Raw genomic sequence first — 25,322 nt, 5'->3', positions numbered from 1 at the left:
AATGGTTTAAAGAGGCACCTTTAGCTGTGCAGGGAGGAGCACGATACAGAACCATCTCCATCACCTGCAGAACCACTGCCAGACAGACACAATGCCATGGGGCCGTTCTGGGCTACCAGTGCTTCCCTCAGAGCAGGACATGCACCTGGAGTATCCTGCCAAAGGATTCACCGATGGCACAGCGAGGCACACGCACTTCAGGATCTCAGAGCAAAGGACCACCAAACACGGCCTTTGCCTCAGAGCTGGAGAGGGCTGGAAGATGAGCTCAGCACCCACTTTGGCAGAAGGCAGGTGTCTGCAGCTCCTCATCGATGGCAACCCCAGCAGGGAATGGAGCTGGCTGCAGGCACTTCCCAACAGCCCACGCAGGAAGCAGCTGCGATTTCAACAGCCAATTCTGCTGCACCAGACCAAACTGCCTCCAGCACAAACCTGCTCCATCCTTCCTATGGCTTGCAGAGCAGTCTGCTCCTCCATTCAGTGCCTTATGGCACTGTGACAGGCATGGCTGCATACCTGAGGCCTTCCCAGCAGCTGCACGAGCCGTTTCAGGTGGGAACCTTGCACTTACCAATATATCTGCCTTTAGGTACTATATACTAGACAAAGGTGTCCCAGGTCTACTGAAGGAAATGCAGATGCTGTATGAAAAACCACACTGGTGTCAATGCCTTCAAAAAACACTAAACCTCACCTGTGCATGGCCAGAAATCACTGCTCTGAACACTAGTGGCAAGGTTCTGCAGTATGAAAACTATTCTTCAAAACGCACTTGTAAGCTGCTCCAGAAAGAGCCCAGTTATAGCCTAGAGACATCATCCAAGGCCAGTGGCTTTCTGCAATCTCAGAACCTGAGCACCACAGGAAAAGGAAGAAGTGTGGAGCTTTGATCTTTCCAGGCAGGAAGTCAGCTGGGAACTCACTGGGATAAAGAAAAGGGAGCGGAAGATGGAGTGCAAAGTGTCCAGAAGATACTGCTCTGGGTGATTACCAGGGGTAACAACATCCTTAGCACAGGAGAAGTTCTGTTTCCCATTGTGGTACTTACATCAATGAAAGAGAAATCGGTGGTCTTCTCATCAGGGCAGGTGTCTCCCAGAGGAGGCAAATCAGTCCCATCAGTAGAGTCCATGTCAGTGCTGGAACGGTCCAAACTTGTGCTCCTTTGGTCTTTTGAGAAGTCATGGTGATCAACCAGGGACGCAGGTTCTGTCTGAGAGGACAGTGAAGATGGGTGGCTGCCTGGAGGTTGCTTTCTTGTTGAAATGACATTGTTTTCCGAGGAAGGAGATTCAGGAACAAAGCTGCAAATCAACATAAAATCCATGAGGCTTCAGGGGAAACAAAGATGTACAAGGACTGTTTGGATTACACACACTCAGCAGATGATAAAGAAAGGTGGAACTGAGACTATGGCTACAATTAACAAGGGCATCTTGGGAGGCTGCAGGTACAGCAGCAAGTGTGCACCATGGTCGTTACCACAACTGTTTACTCCCCTGGATTTACAGTGCATTGACTATCCCAGGTATGCAGAGAAATTGGCATCATTTCACCCTAACATGCTTTTATTCCTTGGGGTTTCCTTCCCCCAGCAAAAAAAGCCTCTTCAAACATATCCATGTAAAAAAAAAAGACAAGAAAAATAGAAAGCTGCTCAGAAGCTTAAAGTCTGCCCATTTGGTGTGTAACAGCAGCAGAGCTTACCCTTGGGCGCTGTGTATGATTCAAAGCATTGTGGAGAGCAATCCCCTGTTTGCTGGCCCCAGGCAATGAGTAACTAATAAAAGGTTCTTCTTGCTCCTCCAAAACTATCTTAAATGGCCTTGTACTGTAAGTGAATTCCTGCAGGACTCACTGCAAGCTACTTGCAGCCCTTTCAAAACACACCTTACAGACACCTCTGCTGTTCATGTCCCCAGCTTCTCCCTAGGACAGCACTCGGAAATATCTATTGAATGTATATTTATATTGCATTTATTTTAACCTATACTCATGTTTATATAGTAGGTACAGACATTGTGCACACTCTCTGAAAGCACAGCAAGGCTGTGTGTACCCAGCTGAGCCTGCAGAACCTGAGAGCACTCCATGTGTCCCCAGCAGCAGCCCTCAGTGACTCCCATTCCACATGACTCCAAGCAAACTGAAGCACTTTCACAGTGCAGAGGATTTAAACATTTTGGGCTACAATTTCTAGATGCTAATAAACTTTGTATTGAAATGAAATAAAATGCATCCCCTGTGTGCTGTCAGGGAGCAGCAGCTCTGCTGGTGCTGCCCCAGGATCAACAGCTCTCCTCCACTGCAGGGAGACTGGACTTGGCTTCTCATGGCTTCTAGTTTTGGACTGTAAGAGACAAGTATCCGATTGAACCATCAGTGTCAAGGTGTGAGATGGGAGAGGACATGGCTAGGTTAAGATGGATCAGATCCTACTGGGAAGTTCAGCAGTTTTAGGCAGCAATATGATGACACAGAAGTGTTACAGGCTCATCGATTCACTCTTGCTGGCAAGTCTGCTGCCCTCAGCGTGGGGGACTGAAACATGCCAAGAGGGAACTGGCAGGGAAAGGGACTGGAAAAGGTGAAGAGGAGACAGGAAATAACTACAGAATGCTCTGAGCCAGAAGTGGGGACAAATACCCTGTGCTCCTCCACCATGCTCACTCATAGCACAGAAACTACCCCCAGACACCCCCACAGTCATGGAGCTGGGTCTCTCAACCAGCCACTTCCTTAAGAGCTTCTCTTTAATCTCTGTTTCAGAGCTGCCCATCCCTGCAGCCAGAGGGTTTTCTCTTCCACGGATGTGAGTGCTGAAAGGAGAGGTGGCAGCAGGTGGCACCCTAAGGCAGGGCTCTGGCTTTCGGGGTGCCTCGGGGAGAGCACCCAGGGTGCAGGACCTGTGCCCCATGGTGTGACACTCCCAGCAAAGGCCTGGAACTCTCTCCTTCCCTAGACTAACAGAAACAAGCTGCAGTGTCAGGACTGAAAGCTGTAGACAGCTACATGTCTGCCTTTGTCATGTAGGCTGGAGTATTCCTTTAAGCAGCAGGAGGCTGTAGGAAACAGTGAGACCATTGCCAGCAAAACCTGGGCTGCCTGGCTTCTAGTTTTAGAAGTTTAAAAACCAAACCATGAAGTACTTCAGGAACTCTGTTGTTGTGGGGCTTTTTTTTCCTAAGCACCTTCTCTTGAGCAAGTATCTAGGAAAATGCTTCTAAAACAAACAAAACACCTGAACACCTGTCTGAAGGGATGCACATTTTTTAAACAGTAGTCCCTGGTAGAGTGCCCAGGATGGCAAATCTCAGGAGGAAAACACCCAGGAGCCTACTGTTGAATAACAGCTTCCCATGAAGCAGCAGCACATGACAGAATTTCCAGTCTGGCAGAGCAAACACTGCACAGAGGGTTTCCAGCACTCCAGTGGAGTGAATGCCTCTTCCCTCCTTCAGCAGTGGGCCCCAAGATAATTAAGCAATGGTACTAATGAGCTCCAGGGGGGAGTTGTTGATTTTTTGTCTAGTATGTTTGCTTGTTTGGTATCTGCAGTGTTAGGTTTTAGATCCACTAGAACATGGAAGAACGTGGAGACGAAAGACAACCTGCAGACTTATCACCTTTCATGGAAATAAAATGTATATTAAAAGGGTCCTGATTTGCATCTCTCCTGGGAGCCTCTTCCCCTCTGCAGCCAAGGGCTTCAGCTGATACAGCTCTGCAGCCTGTCAAATCACAATGTTTGTGGGTAAGCAATGACAGAAATATAGAAGCATTTACACTGATTGGTGGCTTCCAAGTCATGGATCTTTGTAGGGGCTCAGAGTTCCTGCCCAACGGCAGCACCGTTACACACTGAACACCAGCATGTCCCATCACCAGCCATGGCAAGGCTGATCTGGCTCTGGTGTGCACAGTGGATCCTTTCCATCCAAACAGCAAAATAGGGGGAGAACACTGACAAACACTGACATTTAGAACATGTTTTCAGTTCTCATTACTAAGATGTTTTACACATCTTTTTCTCTTACTTCATCTTCAAGTTTTCTGAGCACATCCAGAAGCTACCAACAGCACCAGACGTGTCACCTACAGACACCTGCTCCTCTGAAACACTATCCTCCAGCTAGTGCAGACAGGCATCATCAGAACAGTTACTATGAATATGCAACAAAGCAAGATCAACCTTCACTTCCAGTTGCAATTAAATTTAGTTTTGCAAGACAGTGCAAAGAGGCCACAAAAGATGCTGCTTCATCACGTGAAGTCAGGAGTCAAAAGGGAAGGAATCCTGCTTTCAGCAGGGAACTGCTGAGTAGGTTCAACCAAAAGGCAGCTCTCACTGTTTGCCCAGAGCATCACACAAGAAACAATGTCCATTTTAAAATGTCCCTTTGTATTCTGCACCTGCAGACTCCCATCCATTACAGGCAACTGATATCCTAAAGAGGGGGGCTCTTTTGCAAACTTCTTGTAGTCTGGCTTCAAGGATTTGAAGAAACAAAGAGCAAAACCTCATGAATCAGATCCACCACCCACAAAATACAGTCTCTTTTCTGTAAGAGAATTGGTTTTCATTCTGAAGGCTGGTCTGATCCAAAAGTATGAATTTTCTAGGATGCCAACTTGGAAAAGCTTCCTGAAGCTTGAGAAAAAATAAACTCTTGCAGATGATCTAAGAAAAATCCAATTAACGCCTCTGAATTGAACCATCCCCTTCCATTCCACTGCCGCCAGCCAAGAGCAGCCTCTCATGCTTATTCCAGCAATGACTAAGCCCTAGTTGAAAACAATCCTTCCTCCACCTTCCTAGAAGCTTATCTAGGCAAAGGACCCTGTTTATCCTGTTGCCATGTAGTCATGGCTTTGTATTTCAAACTCCTTTCCTCTCTCAGAGAAGATGAGTTCATTCACAGATGCATTAATGAAACACTCCTGAAGAGGCTAAAAATCATCACTCCACAGCTCAAATACTGGAAAATGCCAGAAGCTGGAGGTTCCTCCAACGCAGCAGCAGCAGGCTGGGGATGTTGCTTTGGCCCCTCACTGTGCTGCTCCCCATCTGCCCCCTGGGTGCCCTCCAGGACTCAGTCCCAATGCCCCAGGGCACTCTCAGGTGTGGGGTGGGCTCACAGCCAGGCACTGGCTGGGAGGGGATATGGGGGTGTGTGAGCAATGCAGCACCACGGGCCATGTTGCTGGCAAGATATAAAGTCTAAGGGAAGTGAGCCAGGCAAAACAGGAAAGCTGAATTATCAAAGCCTCCTGTAAGTTCCTGCCTCCAGGCTGAGCAGAGGAGACGGCTGCCTCGGCGGTGGCTGAGCACAGAGAGAGGAGAACGTCTGCACTTGTCCTGGCAGAGGCCTTCTGCTTCACAGAAAATAAACTGCAAACCAAATGCAGGTCCAGGGTACTCCAGGAAGATTTGCATTATTAATTTAATATTTAAAAGTATGTTACTCTCCTTCCTCTCCAAGTGCTTGAATCACTACACCAGCAATGCCCCTGTAAGAAATCACGAGGCAAGCTAAAAACGAGGATGGGGGGGCAAAATGCTCAACAGCCACTGGAGTGTCATCACTATGCTGTAAAAAAGACAAAAACCCCTGAGCACTTCTCACAGTGGGAACTTAATTCCAGGACAAGGGGACTGAGTTCAGCACTTCAGTAAGCCAGAGTTTTTAGGTGGAGTTTTTCCCATCAGGAAGAATGTCCCAGGTTTGAAATAACATTCAAACACTGTTCTGGAGCTGAGACAAGCACCTTTGTTAAGAAACTGATCTCAGAACACATCTATAACATGCTGAAATCAAAGTTAATTTTACAGAAGACTTGGATGTCACTGTTGGCATGTCATTTAGCCCACTGAACTTCAAGCTGAAAGCTACTCTGATTTCATAAGCAGTAAAATATTTATAACACACTTCTCAAGTGTAGAACACACCAAACATAATTGACATTAATGTGTGCTGTAAGATCTCAACAAATATATCATTAAAAAAACCAGATAAAATACTGTTTTCATGCCTCCTTGAGCAGACAGGATATTGGCTCAAGGGTGGAGATCAAGCTATAGCTTACACGAGAGGTATAAAAACCCCTCACACAAGCATCAGTAATACCATCTTTCATTCAACTGCTATTCCATTTCATCCTCTTGCACAGGCACAAGTTCAAACCAAGGGTTTCCTCTGCTGCCCCTTACCTGTCCCCGCTGTGCCGCTGCTCGTTCCAGGTGCCGTACTGGCTGTCGGGCTCCTGCACAAGCGTGTCCGTGTCCTTGGCTCCTGGGGGCTGCCTGGTGAAGCATTGCTTCAGCTGGTCCTGCAAGGAAACAACCACAACATCTCAGCAACCCTTCAGCCTTTGGATAAACAATTAATAGATGTGATTTGCGGTGGTGGGTCTGAATCTAACAATTAAACTTGGTCAATGTAAAACAGAGAATAAACCTGGACTGGGAAAATGGCTCTGAACTGGGAACAGTTCTCTATAAAAGCAGCACTGTTTTCTTGGGCAAACAACCAGTTCCAGAGGCAGGAATTGACTCCTTGGTTTTCAGAACTCCATATTGCTTTAAGGTTATTCTTATTTCAGGCTGCACCACGTTTTCAGAAGCACCTATGCAAACACACATTCTGCTGGGGACTACACTCAGTCTCCCCAAGCACACAGGGAAACATCAACTCAGCTGCTCTTTTCCTTCTCTGGAAGGCATTCAAAATAAAAAGCATAAGTAAACAAATAAATAAGCATCATGTCATACTCCAGAGAGCCTTTGACAAATTTACATGTGCTAATGTAAAGTTCAAGCACAATGTACAACGTGGAAGGACAGACCACAGAGCTTCCTCTGTGTTCTACTCTGACCTCTCACTTCATGGGTATATTTATTTCCTAGAGGTGCTGCTTTCCTCAGAGGGAAGCAGAGCACCTCAGGACCTTTCCCTTTCAAGGGAGTGAAGTGGGTCAGCTGCTGCTGCTGGCACCTTGGATCTGTTAACATGCTAATATATGTTAATGTGCCCCAGAACGCAGCAGTACCACACCTTTTGCTTTGCAGCAGTATTGAGTTACCTGCTGAAGTTACAGAGTTACTGAAATAATACAAAACCAATCTGGGAGTAGATAATCCAGCGCTGGCCCCTTTTGTATTCATTGCCCTGAGCACACCCAGGCATGGCTTTCAGTACCAAATCAGCTCTGCTTGTGAAGATCACATCTGACAGCAGATTACATTGTTTCCCACCTGTCCTAAACTCTCTTTAAACAGAAAAGAAGGAGAAAAAAGCAACACCACACCCCAACCCCCTCAAACCCACCCAGCAAAACACACTGGTGCCAACTCCCAGCATTTTTCACTGGGGCAGCACACACACAGTAACAACCACATTCAGTGACAGGAGACTCCTTACTGTTACTGGGAAGAGGAAGAGATTGCACGTTTGCTTGTGCCCTTAATTTTGTAAACCTAAAGAATGCTGCCTTCAGACTATGAAAACATTAAGGATGATTCACACCAGTGGAGCTTGGCTCCTGCACAAGTCCTGCAACGCTTGCATCTCTCCTAACAAGTTGCTTATCTCCCCAGGCACCCCGGCAGCCCTCGCCATGCTCCAGTTCTCGCCCTCTCCTTGCTGCTGACACACTGGGCTGTTCTAATGCCCAGTGAAATCAGCAACAAAAGGCTCCAGCACCTATTCCAATGCAGCATTACCAGACAAAGCTGAATTCCCAGTCTGCACCAAGTAAACCAGTGGCTCCATTTGTGAGCTACGTGAAATAGAAGCTTCCTGCGTTTCATCTTCTAGATGTTCCCATAGCCTAACCATTCACTGGTGGTGATTCTTACACTTTATATATAGACAAGTACATGTATGCCCAGAGGCAAGCTGAGTTCTTACATTTTGCAGTCCATGCCAGGTACAAGCTTTCAACCCTGAGCAAGGCAAATGCTCTGACAGCTCGGTGAGTGGCAGGGGAAGGAGAATTCTATTTCTTAGAAACCACAGGGCATTTCCTCACCTTGGCTCCTGCACAGACTCACAGAACCTTCTGGGTATGCTCTGGTTTCCACAAATCCCCACTGCAGCTTTGCCAGTTCACACTTTGCACAGGGGCTAAGCTGCTGGCACTGGTGGCCACATCTCCTCTGACAAGTAGATTCCCTCCCAGGAAAGGCACTAATACCTGAAAATCATTCCCACTTTCCTCCCAGCTGCCCACACCACTTCAAGGTATTGTTGAACTTGATGCTTGTTGTGAATTTTTGTTCCAATCCAACTCACAAGCCAGTGTATTCTTGTAGTCAATATCTACAGAGTATCTATCAACTCCTGCCACTTTCTATATAGAGAAAACCCTGCATCTGTGGTAAGTGCTGTAACTGCAGCATGTGGCAGCTTCAGTGGCAGCACCCTCCCCGCCAGCACCCTGGGGAACAGAAGGTGACCCAACAGCCACAGGCAGGTTGCCCTTTCTGTTGGAAGCATTATCTCTGCATTATCTCTGCACAGTACACACTGTATTGCTTGCAATTACATTGATTCTACCTAGAAATAGTTTTAAAAGCCTAGAAACAGGAACAGGAGCAGCAGGAAAGCAACTTGTTTTTATTGTATTTAGGTGACATTGTTTATGACAAGTGCTGTGTTATCATGGAGGTGATGGTTGTAGGGAGACAGCGTGCACGGCCCGATAACACCCCTGTGGCAGCAGCAGGAAAGGAATTCAGATGCAAATATATTGTTCCTCTGAAGGCCCAGTCATTCTTAACAAAATCTTACACTGCAGACAAACTGAGCAGCACACAGTCCTGCCTCAGGTGACATTTCACTTAGATATATCTGAACTTTGAGACGCTGTGTTACAGCCAAAATGAGACAATTGAAGACTCAGATAGCGACTCTCTATGATAAATCCAAAACAAGTCTGAAAAGGTAATAAAACTACTACTTCTGTGGATATTGTGAACTTCAAATTGAATAAAACAAACTGAATGGTCTAATGCAAGACGTGAGATACTCCAAAGAGGTTGCTTTGGCATTGCATTTTGGTTCTGCAGAGAGCTGCTTCTTTCAGAAGGATCCCCTGAGGATCCTGTCCAACCCACATTGTTTCATAGACCAAACAATTAGTTGCAAAAAAGTAAACATTCTTTCAAATCTACAAATGGCTCCTTTGGCCTGAACTAGTTGAAGACACCAGCTTCTACCATGTGAGAATTTAGTGAGGTAGGAGAGCCCAGGCAGCTAGCTGGGAGAACAGACAGTACCAACTATGGCCAAAACGGGGAGAAGGAAGAGGAGCCTCTTCTCTCTCCAGCTTGTGTGGGAGGCACCAGCTGGGGGGAATGAGGTGACACAGAAAAGCTATTTATAGCCCATGTAGCTTAGAGGAGGTGGTGTGTGTTGAAGGAGGAAGAGACAACAAGCCATGAAGATTATTCTTCCCAGTACACAAGCACAAGAACTGTGAGTTTCAGCTTTTCTTCCAAAGACCTCTTTTGAATCATCTTCACTGCACTCCAGAAGGACCCAGAGCACCCCAGTAACATGGAATAACGGCACTGGGACCTTGGAGGTGCCTGGGAAAGATCCAGTCCCTTTGTTTTCAGAATGTTTACTCCCAGTGACTACAAATTTCTTCATAAAAACAGCAGAGGTTAGTCCAAAAAAAATAAAAGACAAGACAATTTTCCCTTCTTGCACCCTCTCTCAGCATTCTGCTCTCTGCATAGCAGTGAAGAGTTGCTGTTAAACTTCTGGGGTTTTCAATACCAGTCAAGATTACACAAATTCTCTGAGAACTATACATAGGTACCATTGTGGTGTACAGCTGAAAGGTTTTTAGACATAAGCAACTCAAATCAGCTCCTACAGATACACTAGCACTTTCTGGCACTAACAATGTACTTGGAACAACTCTGTTACAAAGAGTATGAATGAAGAACAACCTGGGATTACAAACTGCAAGCTTTAAAGCACATGACAGATTGAGAAAATCATGTGAGACTGACTGAACTAGACTGCACCAGACAGACAACTGTCAGGTCTGTCACAAGCCCATCATATCACACATCCCACAGTGCCCTATAGCACATTAATTTACATAAACCCTTAGAAGACAGACCAAAGCACTCTACCCATTGCCTTGTGCTGTTGGCAGCACATCCCATGCCATGGTGACACCAAAGGCTGTTCTCACCCAAGCACTAGGAGCAGAAAGAAGGAAATACTTCCCGCCACATACTACTGCAAAACGTGACCAGTGTCTGCCTCCTGCCTTGCTCCCCAGCCTCAACCCCAACCTAAAGCTCACTTCTGCAGAGGGAGGAAAAGATCCTGGTGGGGTTTTTTTTAATGTAGAAGCTCCACAGAACAAGAGAATCTGCAAGATCAAGATCTGACACAATTGGCTTTGACTTTTGTTGCTCTGTAATTTTGCTCTTCTTTGCCTTGACAAAACGACCTCCCTGGTTTGCTGGACGTGGCAGTGTTGGGTCTATGGTCAGACTCAACGACCTTAAAGGCCTTTTCCAGCCTGAATGTTTCTATGATTCTGTCTGCTCTGAACAGAAATCATTTTTTCTCTGTAAGAGACAATGAACAACTCGGACTTGAGCTAGTAGGTGTGATCTGTTCTCCTTTACCCATCCCTTGGAAGGAGGAACCAAAGTTGAAGAAGGTGTAACGAGATGTGAGGCTAGGCCAGGTACAGGCATTTCCTTAATAAACAGAATATTTACGATACAGTAAAAAAAAGATACTTCCAAGAGAAAGAGAATAAAAAGCAAGGTGTGGTGTCTCCTCAGCACACAGGATAAACCCAAATTAGGAGTGTTCTTATCTATCATCACAGAAAAATCCCCCCAGTCATATAAACACTACTTTGGATCCTGTATTTTTCCATGCTTTGATCTTTAACTTCAGAATTCCTAACACCAGGAGCCAGGAAAAAAAAGAATGAACTTAATTCTCAGGTGAAATAGACCAGTGGAACTGTGCACAGATTTGCCTTTAGTTCTTCTAAAAGAGACACGATGATGATGGCCCTTTCGGTACTCCCTTGGAGTTAAGATGGGTTTGGCAACAGTCCAGGGCTGATTACTCCTGCAATTTCCACTTCCTGAAAACCATGCACACACAATATTGGCCCTATCAGCACCAAAATTAACCATAACTAAGGATGAATGAACACAGCTACGTGAAAAACTCTTCTGCACTGATGTGAAATAAAGAGCTGGCGTATGAGGAACACCAGCTGAAACAGATCTCATGAGTCAGAGTCTGCACAGACAGGTTCAAAAATATCTCTGTAAAAGAGAGTGAGACAGCCAAAATGACACCCCACAGCTTCAAGTGCAAAATGAGGAGTTAAAATCTACTGCACAAACGCAGCAGGAATAGGTAATTGCACAATGGACCCGGGTCTGCAGCAGCAGCATCGTTTGTACAGAACTCAGGGTAAAATTCTTGCTCATTTCTTGAAAAGCCATTGGTGGTTGGGTGTTTTAGTTAAAAAAGAGAGAGATAAAAAGGAAAAGAAGTCAGAAGTTTGGTCAGGTTGTCCATATTCTGCCCCTTAAGTGTGATGCTGCACTTCAGGACAGTTTACATCCCAGTTGTCCCCTGCAACGTTCCCTGCCCAGGCAGATGGCAACACACCTTATCCCAGTAGCAGGTTATTCCCTTCTTTCCCACCGACTCTTGAACAGGATGCTGAGCTACACAACCCCAGAGGTCCTTCCTAAACTGAATTACTCTAATGATTCCAAGGATTAAACTGTATCATTTGGAGCACTAACAGAATGACATTGTCAGGAACATAACACTATCTAAACCAGCCAACCAACAGAAACCCACCAGACCTTGGTAACTACAGAGCATTTCACAGCCCATACTGGTTTTATTTTTGTCCATAGCTAAATGCCAACACAGCAAGTGGAAAGTTTAACTTTGTGGAACCAGCATCCCAGGGCTTCTGTAGATACTCACTATCCGGCGGATCAGTGCTGCCCACAGCGAGTAGGTCATGGTCCAAGGCCACGCTCCAGGCAGCTCCAGTGATCAGGAGAGAAGATTTGCCCCCTCGGTGGTGAAATAAACTGGGGAAAGGAGCAACTGCCTAGTGCAACGTCCCAGGCAGAAGGCAGCATCTTCTGCCTCCCACCCCACCCTCCATGCTGCAGTGACAGATAAACAGTTCCAGGAATTGTACATTTTCTTTCTGACCTCACTGATGAGGAAAGTCAAAGAGACTCCAGTGCAGGCTCCACCCACGGGCATCAATATGCAAGGACAGCCTTCTCAGACCTCTCAAACAGCCTGTTCAGCACAAGATCTTCACATCAAGGGAGCACTTTACAAACCCTGGAGACCAAGCCTAAGAGCAGTGACAAAAGTGATTGAATTAACCAATCTCACAACCTCAGGGTCTTTGCATTATTACACCAGCTGCCTCTACTGCTGCCTGCTGGGAGCAGCCTTGGTGTCTGCCCAGGAGGATGGTCCCACCAGCCCCTGTGCCCTCCTGGGCTGCAGAGGACAAGGTTTAAATCAGCAAACTGCTGCCAGGGTGCACAAGCACACACCTGGGGAAACACAAGTGTGCCCCAGCCTGTGCCCAAGAGCACTCACACAACCTGCTCAGCACTGTTACAGCCACATTGCAACACTCAAAAACCTTCAAATCATGAAGGTTTCGTTTCTCCATGTTCACTGGAGTATGTACCAAGTCCCACAGTATAAAATATTCTCATAAATGATATCAGCCACTACATCCTCACTGTTGCTATGCAACCCAGGGCTGTCTCAGCCATATGTGTTTTCTCTACCTCTTCCACTGGGATACGACAAGCAGCAGTCAATTATATCCCTACTGTCAAGAGCTGACAGCATTTACCTTACGAAACACAAGTTGTTTTTAGAGGGTGACTGGATCAATTCTCCACTTTTTTCATAGCTTCCCAGCTTCATGCATAGGCTGGAATCCCAACCCCTTCTCCTTGGAAAGGCATGGCAAAGATTGCAGACAAGCAGACCTACATCTGCAGAAGAGGAAAGGCAGTCATCTCTGCCAGTCCTTAACTCGAGGGAGCAAGTGCCAAGAGTGAGTTGTGAACAGCTGGTACCTGAGAATACCTGGGCAGAAAGGGTAGGGACCACCCCAAGCTGCTGCATCCCACGTTAGCTCAGATGCTGTCCTTTCCAAAGCTCTATGCTACACCCACAACAGCCCTATCACAACCTTCAGCTTAGGAGCATAGCTCTTGGCTTCAGTACTGCATTTGAACTGAATCAAAACTAAATGCATTGTGTGCAACATACATCCCTTTGACATGTGTACACACCTTATGGTAAGGGAAAAGTACAGTCATCCTCATCAGAAGACCCAAACACTACAAACAATGTGAGAAGTGGGTTAGCATGGGGCTGCCAGGGACCCTCCTGGCCACACCAGCACCAAACACTCACTGTGCACTGCAACAGCAGAGCCAGAGGAAATCGCTGCCAGCAAGTTCAATGATTTACTCAAGTTCAAACAGCATGTTCCCAGCAACACTTTTCCAGCCTAAACTTGAACCCCCAAGAGGCTGAATACTATTAGAGCTTCCCAAACCTTGGCACTTTCTGCACCTTTTGAACCTATGAGATGACTTCCCCTGCTTGCCTATCTTCAGCTAATCACTTCTCCTTTAATGGATGCTTCACCCATCAGCCCCAGCTCTGCGGTGCCCACCAGGAGCCAGGCCCAGCTGTGAGACTCACATTTGAAAGGCACCAGCACCAGAGAGAGACTCAAAGTCTACCTGGCACTGAGTCCGGCCACAACAGAGAATGTGGCCAAATGAATCCAAAGTCAGTTTTGCCAGGAATCCAGTTACATCGTGCAATGAAATCTCCTGCCTGCCTCTGCAGCGGCTCCCAGTGAAGTTTTAACCTCCTCGCTCCATTCAGGATTCCAACAAACATTTAGAGTTTGCCATTTTTCATACCCCGCGAATAGAGCTGCTGGGACTGGCTGTGAACGCTCACCACGCACGCAGCGGGTGGCTGAAGAAGAGCAGAGGTTGACTCGATGTGCAAAAAGCAGACTAGACCCAGGTTCTAAATATACCCCTTGCTAGGCTTGGGTGAGCCACGGCAGTCCTTCCTCACAAGCGAGAAACCAAAGCAGAGTAGAGGAAATAGTTGGGAACATCTTTAGAATCCCTCTTATATCAATGTATTACATTTTCTTTTCAGCCTCAGGCTGTCAAGCTAAAAAGAAATTAAACCCCAAGAAACCAAACCCAGCAGGATCAGAGCCAGCCTGTCCATCAGAGACATTTGGAGCAGAATAGTGCTGTCCTATCTCCAAGCCCGAGGAATTCAGTCTCTCCCAGAGGGCATATGCAGCTCTCATCAGCACTAATAAACGTTGGCACTTAGAGCTGAACAGGATCCCTCCTCTTCAACATTGCAAGAGACACGAGCCAGAATAAGACAATCTTATACTGTTAGGCTAGAAAGTGAATATATTTGCTTTTTCTGAAAAGCTGCAGAGTTGAAATCAACACCTCCCACTTGAGGTACTTTATTTCACAGCTCTTCTGCACAGTTAACGTTTTTCCTCATAAGACACAAGTTAAACTTCAAACAAACACTCCTGGGAAGAAGGGCTCTTTAGTTGAGAGTCTAGATTTAAAGATGTACAGAAAGTGATAGAATTTCTTGACAACAAGTGAGTAACAAACACACAGACTTTGGAAACCCTGCACAGCGTCTCAACAAAAAAATCTCAGCTTGGAAGATGTTTGAGCAGACAGCAGTTAAAGTATGCACAGGCAGCCCAGTGAACCACCACCAGAGCTCCTGAAACCATCACCATGTTACAACATCTCAATGAAGTGCAATGCCACTGGTAAACAAAAACTGAACACGACTCTGAAGGCAACGTACTGCCCTCTGAAAGCTAACTGCTACCACTGAGTGTGTGTAACAAACAGGAAGGTGAAGGAGCACAAAGGGACCAGCTCCAAATGTATTTATGTTCTTATGCTTTAGGAACAGTTAAAAACCAACTCCTTGCAGCCAGCCTTAATAAAATCACAGAGTTGTCTAAATGATTATTCCTGTCAAAACAACAAGGGAACAAAGGCAGTCTACTAAATACCCATCACTACAGTTTTATGGCCCAGATTTATGCTGCCAGCTATGTTCATGGCCTGTTAAACCAAAGAAAAGTTATTCAGAATGAAAAAGCGTGAGCTGTTTCAGCATTGGCCCTTGTATCTTCATTAATTAAACTGAACAGTTTTACTCCTCCCCCCTTACCCTGAAACAAGACAAACAACTCGTTTCTAAAAGCCTGCTTGCTGCAAACATGCTTCACCCACCAGAACAGCTCTCTGGAAACTGAGAGAGAAAATTCCCTTCCCTGATGGCACAACACAAATATTTTTGAGAACAATCCATCCAGCTTTTGGTGAACACTGAGGCAAAACATTTCAGTGACTACTGCTGGTAGGGTCTGTATCTCAAGCTCAGAACAAAAACGCTGACTTGTGTTAATTTCTTTTCACAAGCAGTTTGCTGAAGGATGTTCACCATAAAGGACAAACATTTGCAGACAGACCTTGGGTAAACTCAAACCAGATAGTGCCAATCAATGCCTTTCCACAGGCAGAGCTACAAGCCCAGGCGAGGTGCAGCTGGATGGTGCATGTACAGCCCAGCTCAGCTTTTAATTGCGCTCCTCAGCCCCTCACCCGCTCTTCAGTCCCACAGAGGGATCCTGCACATGTGGGAAAAGCCACCAGCTGTTCCAAGAAACAAGGTTGTATTGACTTAGAAAGAAACACCTGTGAAGATTAAAAACAGGAGGATGAGAATGTCAGCGTCCAGCAGTGAGAATGAGAGTGACAGGGCTGCAGGACGCAACAAACCCCTCTGCAGGAACCAAGCGCCCTCCAGCACGTCTGAGACCCCACAACACAACACTGTTCCCACCTTTATCTTGCAACCACACTAAAACTGAACCCAAACAAAGTAACTGGTGCTGTCAGAGCAGGCTTGAACAGATCATTTCCATCAACTGACCAGCAGAAAGCAAAACCCACTGAAGTGACTTTTGGCACATGGCAAAACCACTGATGCAGAACCCAGGGGCTACTCGCAGCACAAGCAGGCACAGGATGAATTGCTGCTCTTCCATTTCAAGACCTTCTCCCAAAGAACCTGAAGCACCTCTGAGGTCTTCCATAGCTTTACTGCTCATGGTAGCAGCCAGAAGGTAAACATCTTACAAAGACACAAATTGCCCCATCTTGTCAGCAGTGTGAGGGGATTGATAAGGAACTGAGGGTGTTAAACAAGTACCCTGCTTTTATGGCAAGAAACTGGAGATCTAGATTGGTGGGGTTGGCTGTGAAACCAGATATACCTGTAACATACATATAATAGAAATTATGGTGACTGATAGTAACATGATTAAAACAGAGGCAATGTTTCATGAAAGTATCTGCTCCCGTCACAACAAGGACCCTAAGCTGATGACATGGGACAAAATATCAGCACATTGTATTACAACTACTTGTAGAAAATCATCTCAGAGCAACTCAATTCAGTTTCACTGGAAACAAAAAGGACAGGTGACCAGCTCTGCAGATACAGCTACATGGACAGCGTACCACAGGGCAGCAGAGAGGAAGGAAAAGCCTGCTGGGAAACAGCAACTGATGAGAAAAACAGCGTGTTTGGGGGGTTGTGCTATGAATGAAGCCAGGACAAATGACAGAGCATTCAAGTTCAGTGAAGAATAGGGTACTACACAGAAAAAGAATAATAAAATCTTTTCCCCAAACAGTCTGCTGCTGAACATGCCAGAAAAGCCATTTAAATAAAAATTAGCCTTGTAGCCCTGTTTGTGATTGAAGATTTGCATGTATTAAACTCTGACTGATCAACTGCTGGTTTGAGAACACCATGAGATAAATTAGTTTTAGTTCTCAGGCTCATTTTACCCCTTGATTGTCCCAACTCTTGAGCAATTCCTCAAGATATGGCTGCAATCTTTTCTAGAGTCAGAACCAGACTGCCCCGTGTTAGACATTCATTCATCCAGGTGCAACTCACACCATTTCGGTTTCATTTATTTTAAAAACGGGAGGACAGAAGAGATTTGATAAGGCACAAATGAAATTCACCTTGTCCTGTGTACAAAGACTGGTTCTCACACAAAAGCTAGACGGTTCCATTTTATATATATCTACCCAGCCTCCTTTCCTGAGGAAGGTGCTGCAGAACCTCCTCTGCGGTGCTCCAGAGAAAGGCAGGAGGTGGGTCAGGAAACCAGCCCTGCCTGACATCAACTAGGAAAATGTGACAAGGTATGAACAGAAAAACAAGGTGAATACGTAATCCCTGAGCTGTTAAAGATGAGTATTTGGAAAGAAAATTATTTCCTCTCTCTTGCAGCCTGATTCCTACTTTTATGACCTGCAGCAAGGAAATAACCAGTTATGTCAAACGCCTTCGCTCTGATCCAAAAGCTCCTCTGAGGAGGATCAAAGTCTTTTACAGACCAGAAAAAAAGTGAGATGTGCATGAGCCCTTGCCCAGCTACACAGTTACCAGTTACATTTGGCTGTAGTACATGGTAAGCAAGATGCCCACCTGCCAGTTTCCCCCCATTTGAAAAGACTGGGAACTGCACCTATGTCAGGCCTGGGGAGCAGCCCTGAGCTCTCCCACTGAGGGATGTGTTCCCACAGCATCAGCCCTTTGCCATGAAACCTGCTACCAGTGTACCATGGCCACTCAAACTGCTCTTTTCTTCTGTTGAGTTCTATAGTAGAGGCCAAGCATTTTTTAAAGAGTCACAGGTACACAAATGGATGAATGCTCACATGCAATCCTCTCAGTTCCTCCAGAAGGTCTCTGAAGCAGCGTCAGGAGATCCATGCAAACTGAAACCTGTTATTTCCCTTGGTATTTAATCTGGAGGTAATGACAGGGGACAAATGTGCAGCTACATCCACACAGGTGAATGCACTCTCACACCTTCTTTATCTTCAACCTCAGCAGCAAGGCATTTATAGTTTGGGAACTTTACAAGTCGTTCTGCACAAAATGCAAAGCACCAACTTTCACAAGCCCCGAGACCTTAAGTTTGAGCACAAGTGAAACTAAACCCCTGCATCAAGACAAGTACATGCAAAATTACAGCTGAACCAGAGAAACAGCAGCTCCATGGCTGCCACCAGCAAATCAACTGGGAAGGTCATCCTGTGCCTCACCATTTCTGCTCTGTAAGCAGCACAGTGTGACGAAAGTAGAACAGTTGCCCTTTGCAGGTTCCACATTCTCATTTTTCAGTCTTTGCCTCTTTAAAACAAGTTTTTTATTCAGATGATTCTAATAAACCTAAAACATCAGCTTAAAAAAGAAACCAACAGCCCTTCACCATGCTAACACTGTAACAGTGGTTACCAAATATTTCCCTCTTCATTCTTTTGTGCTCACTTGACAGCATTTTCTTTTCCAGTACAGCCAAACAGGAGATGAATAGCAAGCTAGGACAAAAATGCTATAACCACAACTGATAAAAAGCACTGGAAATAGCTGGTACACAGCCGCCACACCTGCCCAAGGAATGCAGCTTCACCTTAAGCCAGGCACTGAACAAACCCCTGTGAGGCCACATTGGAACTCCATGGATTTACACTTTACCATGAATAAAATAACCCCAAAACATTACAAAAAACCACCCAAAACTAAGAAAATGTCAAACTAAAAACTCTGCCACCTCAGAGCACGGGCTATTCAGGATTCACCCACATACTGGCTCCACTCAGGGCAACCACAGTGCACTCACTTCCCCCAGTTCCAGAGCCAGCCTCTAATCACCAGTTCCAGGTATAACTCACATCACCAGTTCAGGATCCTCGTCATGAAACAAAACAGAAGAAACCAGACTCATTTATGTTTCACACACTATGACCTAAAAACATTGCTGCTTTGCAGCATTTGCTGCAACTAGAAATAGGGGTGTCCAGGTAGTGGCTGGAAGGAGCACAGGGGGCCCCAGCACCGCTGAAGAGCCTGCACCCGAGAAGGGGCTTCTCTCTACACAGCCTCCACCACTCTGCCATGCCATTTAACACAGATCATCCCTCCTGAAAGCAACCCAGTCAACTAGCAAAAGGCTTTTATGGAAAAGAGGAGAGTGAGGGCTCTGCATGGTACCCAGTCATGGAAAACCCGGAGCTCCCGACCTCTCTTTTGCTCTCATGAAATTACAGCCTGGCTTTGCCCCACTACAGCCCTCGCAAGTCCTGCTGGTCAGGTAACTTCTATTTCATGACAAATTAGCAATTATACAGAGAAAATAATCACCTCTTTTTCAATAAAAGAAGAGAATAACAAGCGTTTAGCCCTGACTGCAGAGTGCCAGTGCTTCACTGTGCACATTTAACCTCAGGCATTTTCCACTGAAAAATTACCAACCCTGATTCCCAGGCAGGCTGACCTGGGGGGTTTGAAATGACCAACAAATGCACTTTCAGACTAACTTCCTTTTTCTAATATTAGACAAATACTTGTCCTACCTTCCTGTGTATCTTTAAAAATGAACAACAACATTTCCCCACATTCCCAAGACCTTGATTAACTGTGTTCCCTGGCAAGTGACAATATCCACCTGCAACTGGGGAAAGAAACCAGCTGGGGTTAGACAGACAGACACCACTACCTGAAGCATTTAGGGGCTTGTTTTAAGCACTGGAAAGCAGACGTGACGTAGGTTTTGTCACGAGATACAACACTGACACAAACCCAAGTTTTCTTCGTCGCATTATCTACCTCGAGAGTCTCAAAAAGGTGGATAGCTTACAAGCTCAGGTGGCTCTGAACTGGTCTGCCTCTTCCTCAAAGAGGAAAACCTCTGCTGACTCCGCACTGAAAACCTTCGGAAGGACTCTCTGCTCCGGGATGCAAAGTGCCTGAAGGAGGAGGTTCGCTTGAAGGGAGTCCTGCTTCCACCTTCCCCGCTAGTCCGCTCATGAGCAACCGCAGTAGTGACTAAATTTAGTGCTTCCTGTAAGGATCTCCGCACTGTACCCATCCACTGGGTCATGTGAGTTTGTGCCACTGTCAGTTTGTCTCCAAGGTAATCCATTTTTCCAGCAGGGAGGAGAAATCAATATTCAGCAGCAATTACTGTAAGAAATGTTCTCCTTAACGGCCCTGGTATTATTTTGCAAAGGAGATTCCACTTATTAAATCTTTTGGGGTAAGGTAAATGGCACTACACTATCATCACCAGCACACTGCTAGGTATGAGATATAGATGTGAGGTTGGAGATTGGTATTTGTCAAGTAGGAAAATAGAAAAGACTTTTCCTACTTACAATCGGATTCCCAGAGTCCCATCAAAACATGCGTAATGCAGCCATGTTAAAGGGAGAGATCAAGGCTTAAATCCCAACACAGTCGCTTGAAATCAGTCCGTTTACCAGCACAGAATTAGTCTCTTACTGTCTCATTTCAGAGCTGGAAAAGCAACTCCCTTTTTAAGCCAAGTTTTTGGTTTGCTGTAAATATCAGTAGAATAAAAAAGACGGTATTCTTCTGGCTCGGCAGCTTCCCAGGTCACAGTACGTTACACAAAGTTCTGATGCTTCTCTACAACCCATTTAGCAGCAAAACAATTAGATCTTCTGAACAACAAATCCAAATGATTTTCTTCCCCCAAAACTCTGCAGAAAGGTATCAGCACCAGCACAATCCCCTCCTCAGCACTCTTCCCATCTTCAGCTCCATTCTCAAGGTTCTCACTTTCGGGAAGGCAGCTCACAAGCCGGTGAGGCACCGTGAAGCTGAAGGGGAACAGTGTCAACCTCTTGCCTTCAAGACTGGACTTGCTGACTGCTCAGAGCCTGCCAAAGGATGTTCCGAATGACATCAGCCCCTCTGCTTCAAGGGGGGCTTCGTAGCAGAGGCAGGGAGCTGGGAACAGCAAAACACTCTAGTTGTAGCCAGCACAGAGACTTTCCCCACGCCTCATAAAGCTGCTGCACACGCCAGCTCCTCTCCTTGTACGAGCTGGAGACGCACGCTGAAGAAGCTGCTGCCTGGCACAGCTGCTCCCAAGCCTGTCTCAGAAGGTTTACAGGGCTCTGAACGCTCCGGAACGCGGCGCAAGAGGTTCTGAGCAGGCGAAAGCTGCCGCTGCCTCGGGTATCCTGTTCCCTCCTCTCTCTCCCTGCCTCGCCTCTCCTCCAGAGAGGAAACAATGAGCTAGGTGAAACAGCCGCAGAGGTCTGCCTAAGGAAGGATCTGGGCTGGGCTTTATTATAGTACAGGCAGGGTTACCATGGCAACCGAGGGAACAGCATCTGCTTGCTGCCTAAGCAGGCAGGAGTTGCACAGATCCATTGGAATGATTCATAGTTTGCATATGTCACATGTACTTACGGATTTTAACCCTTCCTTGGGAAAACAAGGGCAGCGTCTCTGCCTGGGAAGGTTTCCCACCAGCAGCAGGACGGTTCCTATCGGGCTGGGCAGGTCAGGACAGCACCTACACCCCGCTCCTGGTGTCAGAGGAGGCACTCAGGCAGCACATCACGTGCAACTGCTGCATTACGCGACTTACAAACTCAAACGAGATCCTTTGAAGTTCGTGACCATGTTATCGGTGCAAGATAATGATTAAACCAGAAGTTCAAAAGAAAGCTGAATGAGCCTGACCATCTGAGGCAGTTTTGTTCCCCACTCTGCTCCCTCCCCAGCAGCTGGGGACAGCACCACCACAGCAATGCCTGAAATGGGGCAGAGGGGAGTAAAGAAAGGGTCTCACAGATAAAAAGTCACACTCAGCAGCCAGATGTCACCTGTCATGGAATCTCTGGAAACAGGCCCTTTGAAGGGACAGTAGAAATAAAAGCTAAGGTTTTAAATCAATAAATACAAGTATGTGTCCAAAGTCAAGACGTGACTAGTTCAGAACGAGAGGAGAGACAGACACAGGTATGAAGGTAAGAAAGGCATGTTGAAAGCTGCCCCTTTCTTGTTTATTCAAGGGGTTTTCTGTTGCTGTTGCTTAATTTGCCATACAAAGTGCCATGGTCTTGCATCATCCTCACCAGCCCTAAACCATTCAGGAAGAGAATCATTTCTAGGTAATACTTTCTGAACCGATTCTCACCTACAGTCTTATTGTACCAGAAACATCACTTACAAACACACACAGGACAATAAGAAGCTCTGAGGAAAAGCAGTGCTTTGCCTTTCAAGCATCGTGTTCAAAAGTTGAGTTCCAACAACCTGTAATTTACCTCCTAGTAAAACTCAGGTGACATAATGTAGCACTACACATCTTACCCTTCAGTTCTGAATCCATTAGGTTTGGTTTGAGCAGCAGCCTACTGAAAGCCCTCAAGTGTTAAACGGGAATTCAATCGAGGAAAACATTTCCTCCCCTCACACAGCTCTTCAAGAGCTACAGAGTTGGTTTTGTACAGAAATGGAAAGAGATGCATTTGATCAGATGTCCCAAGAGCTGGGTGTTTCTTTTTCAAGAACTAGGAGGAAAGTGGCATTGATCCTGGCTCAGCTGTGGATAATGCCTCATGAATGACAGAGACTCAGCATCCAAGGTGCAAATTTAAGACTTTACACATTTTTATGCTGTTTAATCCTCTAGATTTCAGACATCTGTGTGTTTGCAAGTGCAGCTCTGCTTGCTGCAGCACAGGGATTCTTCACAAGGCACTTTGCTGTTTTTTTTGGGGGGCATCAAACCAGATAGAGCCTGAAACCATCTAAAATAGCAATCAGAGCTCTGGACTGTAGCTGCTGTGCAAGTTAGTCAGCAGCCCCTTCACCTGAACAGGATGGGCAGAGAACTGGAATCTAATCAGCCTCTGGTATATCACCTGCTACAGAATGGGAGGAGACACACAACCAGATCCAACCCAAGGTCTGCAGAAGGCAGCTTTCTTACAGCTTCCTGCAAGAACTTCTCACATGTGCACGTGATTTGAAGGATCTGAAAATTCACTAGAGGATATATGCCACTTGTTTAATCAGATCTGCCCTGAAAAGTGCAAGATGCTCTGCCCAGGCTACCATTTCCATCCTCAGAAGGCTGAAAAACTGCTGATTTGAGTCTATCTGCAACACTCAATTTAATATCTTCTTGCTACCACATGAACACACTGCTAGGTATTTCAGTGTACTCAGCATCTACATTATTGCCTAGATTTACACTTCAATTAACACCATGGCAAAGCATTTTAGAAGAGGATCAGATGTGCTTTCACCATCAGATTCAAACGGCTGAAGGTTTTTCAGCGTCTCAGCTGAAACACAGGAAGTGTCTCCATGTTGTCCCGTGTGAGCTCCATACCAGGACTGGCAGAGCTCAGGAGCTGCCAGGTGATTGACAGAACACATGGCCAAACTGAGTTTCCTCAGAAAACCCACCTAAAAATAACCAAGGTCTGAAAAAAATCGATTGTGTTAAGGAAGTGTGCAGTAATATGACTTTATTAAAACCTATCTGCATAGCAACCCCATAAAATGCCCCTCACTGCACAGTCAGGATTGGAGAGATTATTTCATGATTGCTTTTCAACTTTCACTCCTCCTCCTCCAAAGCACGACGTGCTGACCTCTGCCTTGATCTGTGCAGAGTGTGTGTGTGAGGAGGGTTATTATCCTGCTTTATTAAAATGGACTGCTTCTATCTCTGCTATTCTGATAAGTAAAATAATCCTCTGATACCTCAGAGGACCCCGTTACATCAACCTACCAAAGCTGGAAGCCACTTCAAAAGCCTAAAGGACAGAGTTTTCAAAAGCTGTAAGAAACTGGAGTAGCAAATCTGACTCAAGTGGGATTTCACCTGTGTGAAAAACACAGGCCACTATTAAAAAGAATTTTTAAAGACATAAATCAACTTCACAGTAGACTAAAGGCTGTAGTAGCCATACAAGAGTGTTGGCAGACAGGATCTCCTGCCAGTAGGCACACACACAACGGACCAAGACAGCCTGGGCTCCTGGGGAGCACGCTAACTCCTCTTTTCTACTGCTCCCCAGAATATGATGCTCTGCAGCACTCCACACAAACCTCCAGCTGGTAAAAGCTCACAACTGTATTTTAATTAAACAACAGCATGTGGGTTACACACAGGCTCTATTTGCTTCTCCTCTGGTTAGTCCACACATCTTTTTATAACCATGAGCCTAGAGCACATAGCTCAAGCCACACAGATGTTCTATAATTGCCTCGCAGCCGCGTCAGGCCAGCAGTCCTTCTGGCTGAGTAAGGGGTTGTTTCTGAACAAGAGCAGCTTAAGACAATCTTCTGCCTGTTTAAAATACTAGTGATTGTCTCACAGCACAGACACTCTGTATCAGCCAAGGGTCTGCAGTTTCAGAAAACAGGGAGCACACATTGCTAACCAGTACTGCATGACTAATTATCACAGCAGCAAACGGGACCTCGTTAGGCAAGCTGCTGGATACTTTTATTAACAACATCTATTCCACCTACAACACAAAAATACAACTCTGCACAAAGCATTAACAGTCCCTGGTTTTCCCCTCATTCAACAGAAAATAAAGTTCTATGGATACATTCTATTTACCAAAAGCTCCTTTCAGCTCATTCTGAGCTTCACCTGTTCTCAAATACATGTAATTATGCTAATAACTATATAGGACTGAAAGGTCAAACTAGAAGCAGGCCTGCAGGTAGCACAGCACATAATGCACCCACCAGGAGGCAGGTGGAGCTTGCAACACAGCCTCACCATGAGCATCCACAGGGTCTTCAGCAATGGTTGGGTCTCCCATCACCATCTCCCTTCTATCATGGAACTGAGAGGGCAAAGATCTACTCAAAAGGATACTGGGGATTAGCTCTCACCTGAACTGCATCCTTGAATAATCCTTTGCCAGCAAAACAGATGTGACTGAGAAGGATGGGCAACATCAATTTAACTGTGAAAGCCTTGGCTTCGCCCTTGTAAGACCCTCAGTTGGAAACCCATTTCCTGATGCTTACCAGCCTCACACCCCATCCCTCCAGTCAGCAAGTATCAACAATCTGTGCATTTCCTAAGTGTTTTCTGCGAGTCACCATCCCATGAACAACCAGGTACTTGCTAAGATCATGACAGCCTCAATTCCATCTCAGGCCTTTGAGTTTGTCCATCTCAATTATGCTCAGACTTCAGCAACCACCCAGCAGCAATGCCTGCCCTTGTAAGGCTGTTCTGGTCCTGCATTCCACACCAACTCTCTTTCTGTTTCATTAGTA

The 25,322-nt window shown here is 45.9% G+C and overlaps 1 protein-coding gene across 3 annotated transcripts in view; it reads right to left on the bottom strand.

Annotated features, from left to right (window-relative positions):
• The window catches only part of KIAA1671 (KIAA1671 ortholog), a 76,905-nt gene that overhangs the window by 5,039 nt on the left and 46,544 nt on the right, over positions 1-25,322 (bottom strand). Inside the window, exons 1-3 of one of the 3 annotated variants that reach the window (XM_062009636.1) lie at positions 19,885-21,216; positions 6,215-6,333; positions 1,052-1,307 (exon numbers count right to left, since the gene is read on the bottom strand). In XM_062009636.1, the coding sequence (XP_061865620.1) occupies positions 1,052-1,307; positions 6,215-6,333; positions 19,885-20,169 (660 nt within the window). In that variant the 5' untranslated portion in view covers positions 20,170-21,216. Of the gene's footprint in view, positions 1-1,051; positions 1,308-6,214; positions 6,334-12,005; positions 12,204-19,884; positions 21,217-25,322 lie in introns of those variants that run through there. The other 2 variants (XM_062009638.1, XM_062009635.1) reach the window with 2 other exon arrangements.

This window comes from Colius striatus, chromosome 17 (assembly GCF_028858725.1).
Source record: "Colius striatus isolate bColStr4 chromosome 17, bColStr4.1.hap1, whole genome shotgun sequence".
NCBI lineage: Eukaryota > Metazoa > Chordata > Aves > Coliiformes > Coliidae > Colius > Colius striatus.
Note: the sequence above shows the minus strand (reverse complement) of the source record. Positions and strands in the feature narration are given on the sequence as shown.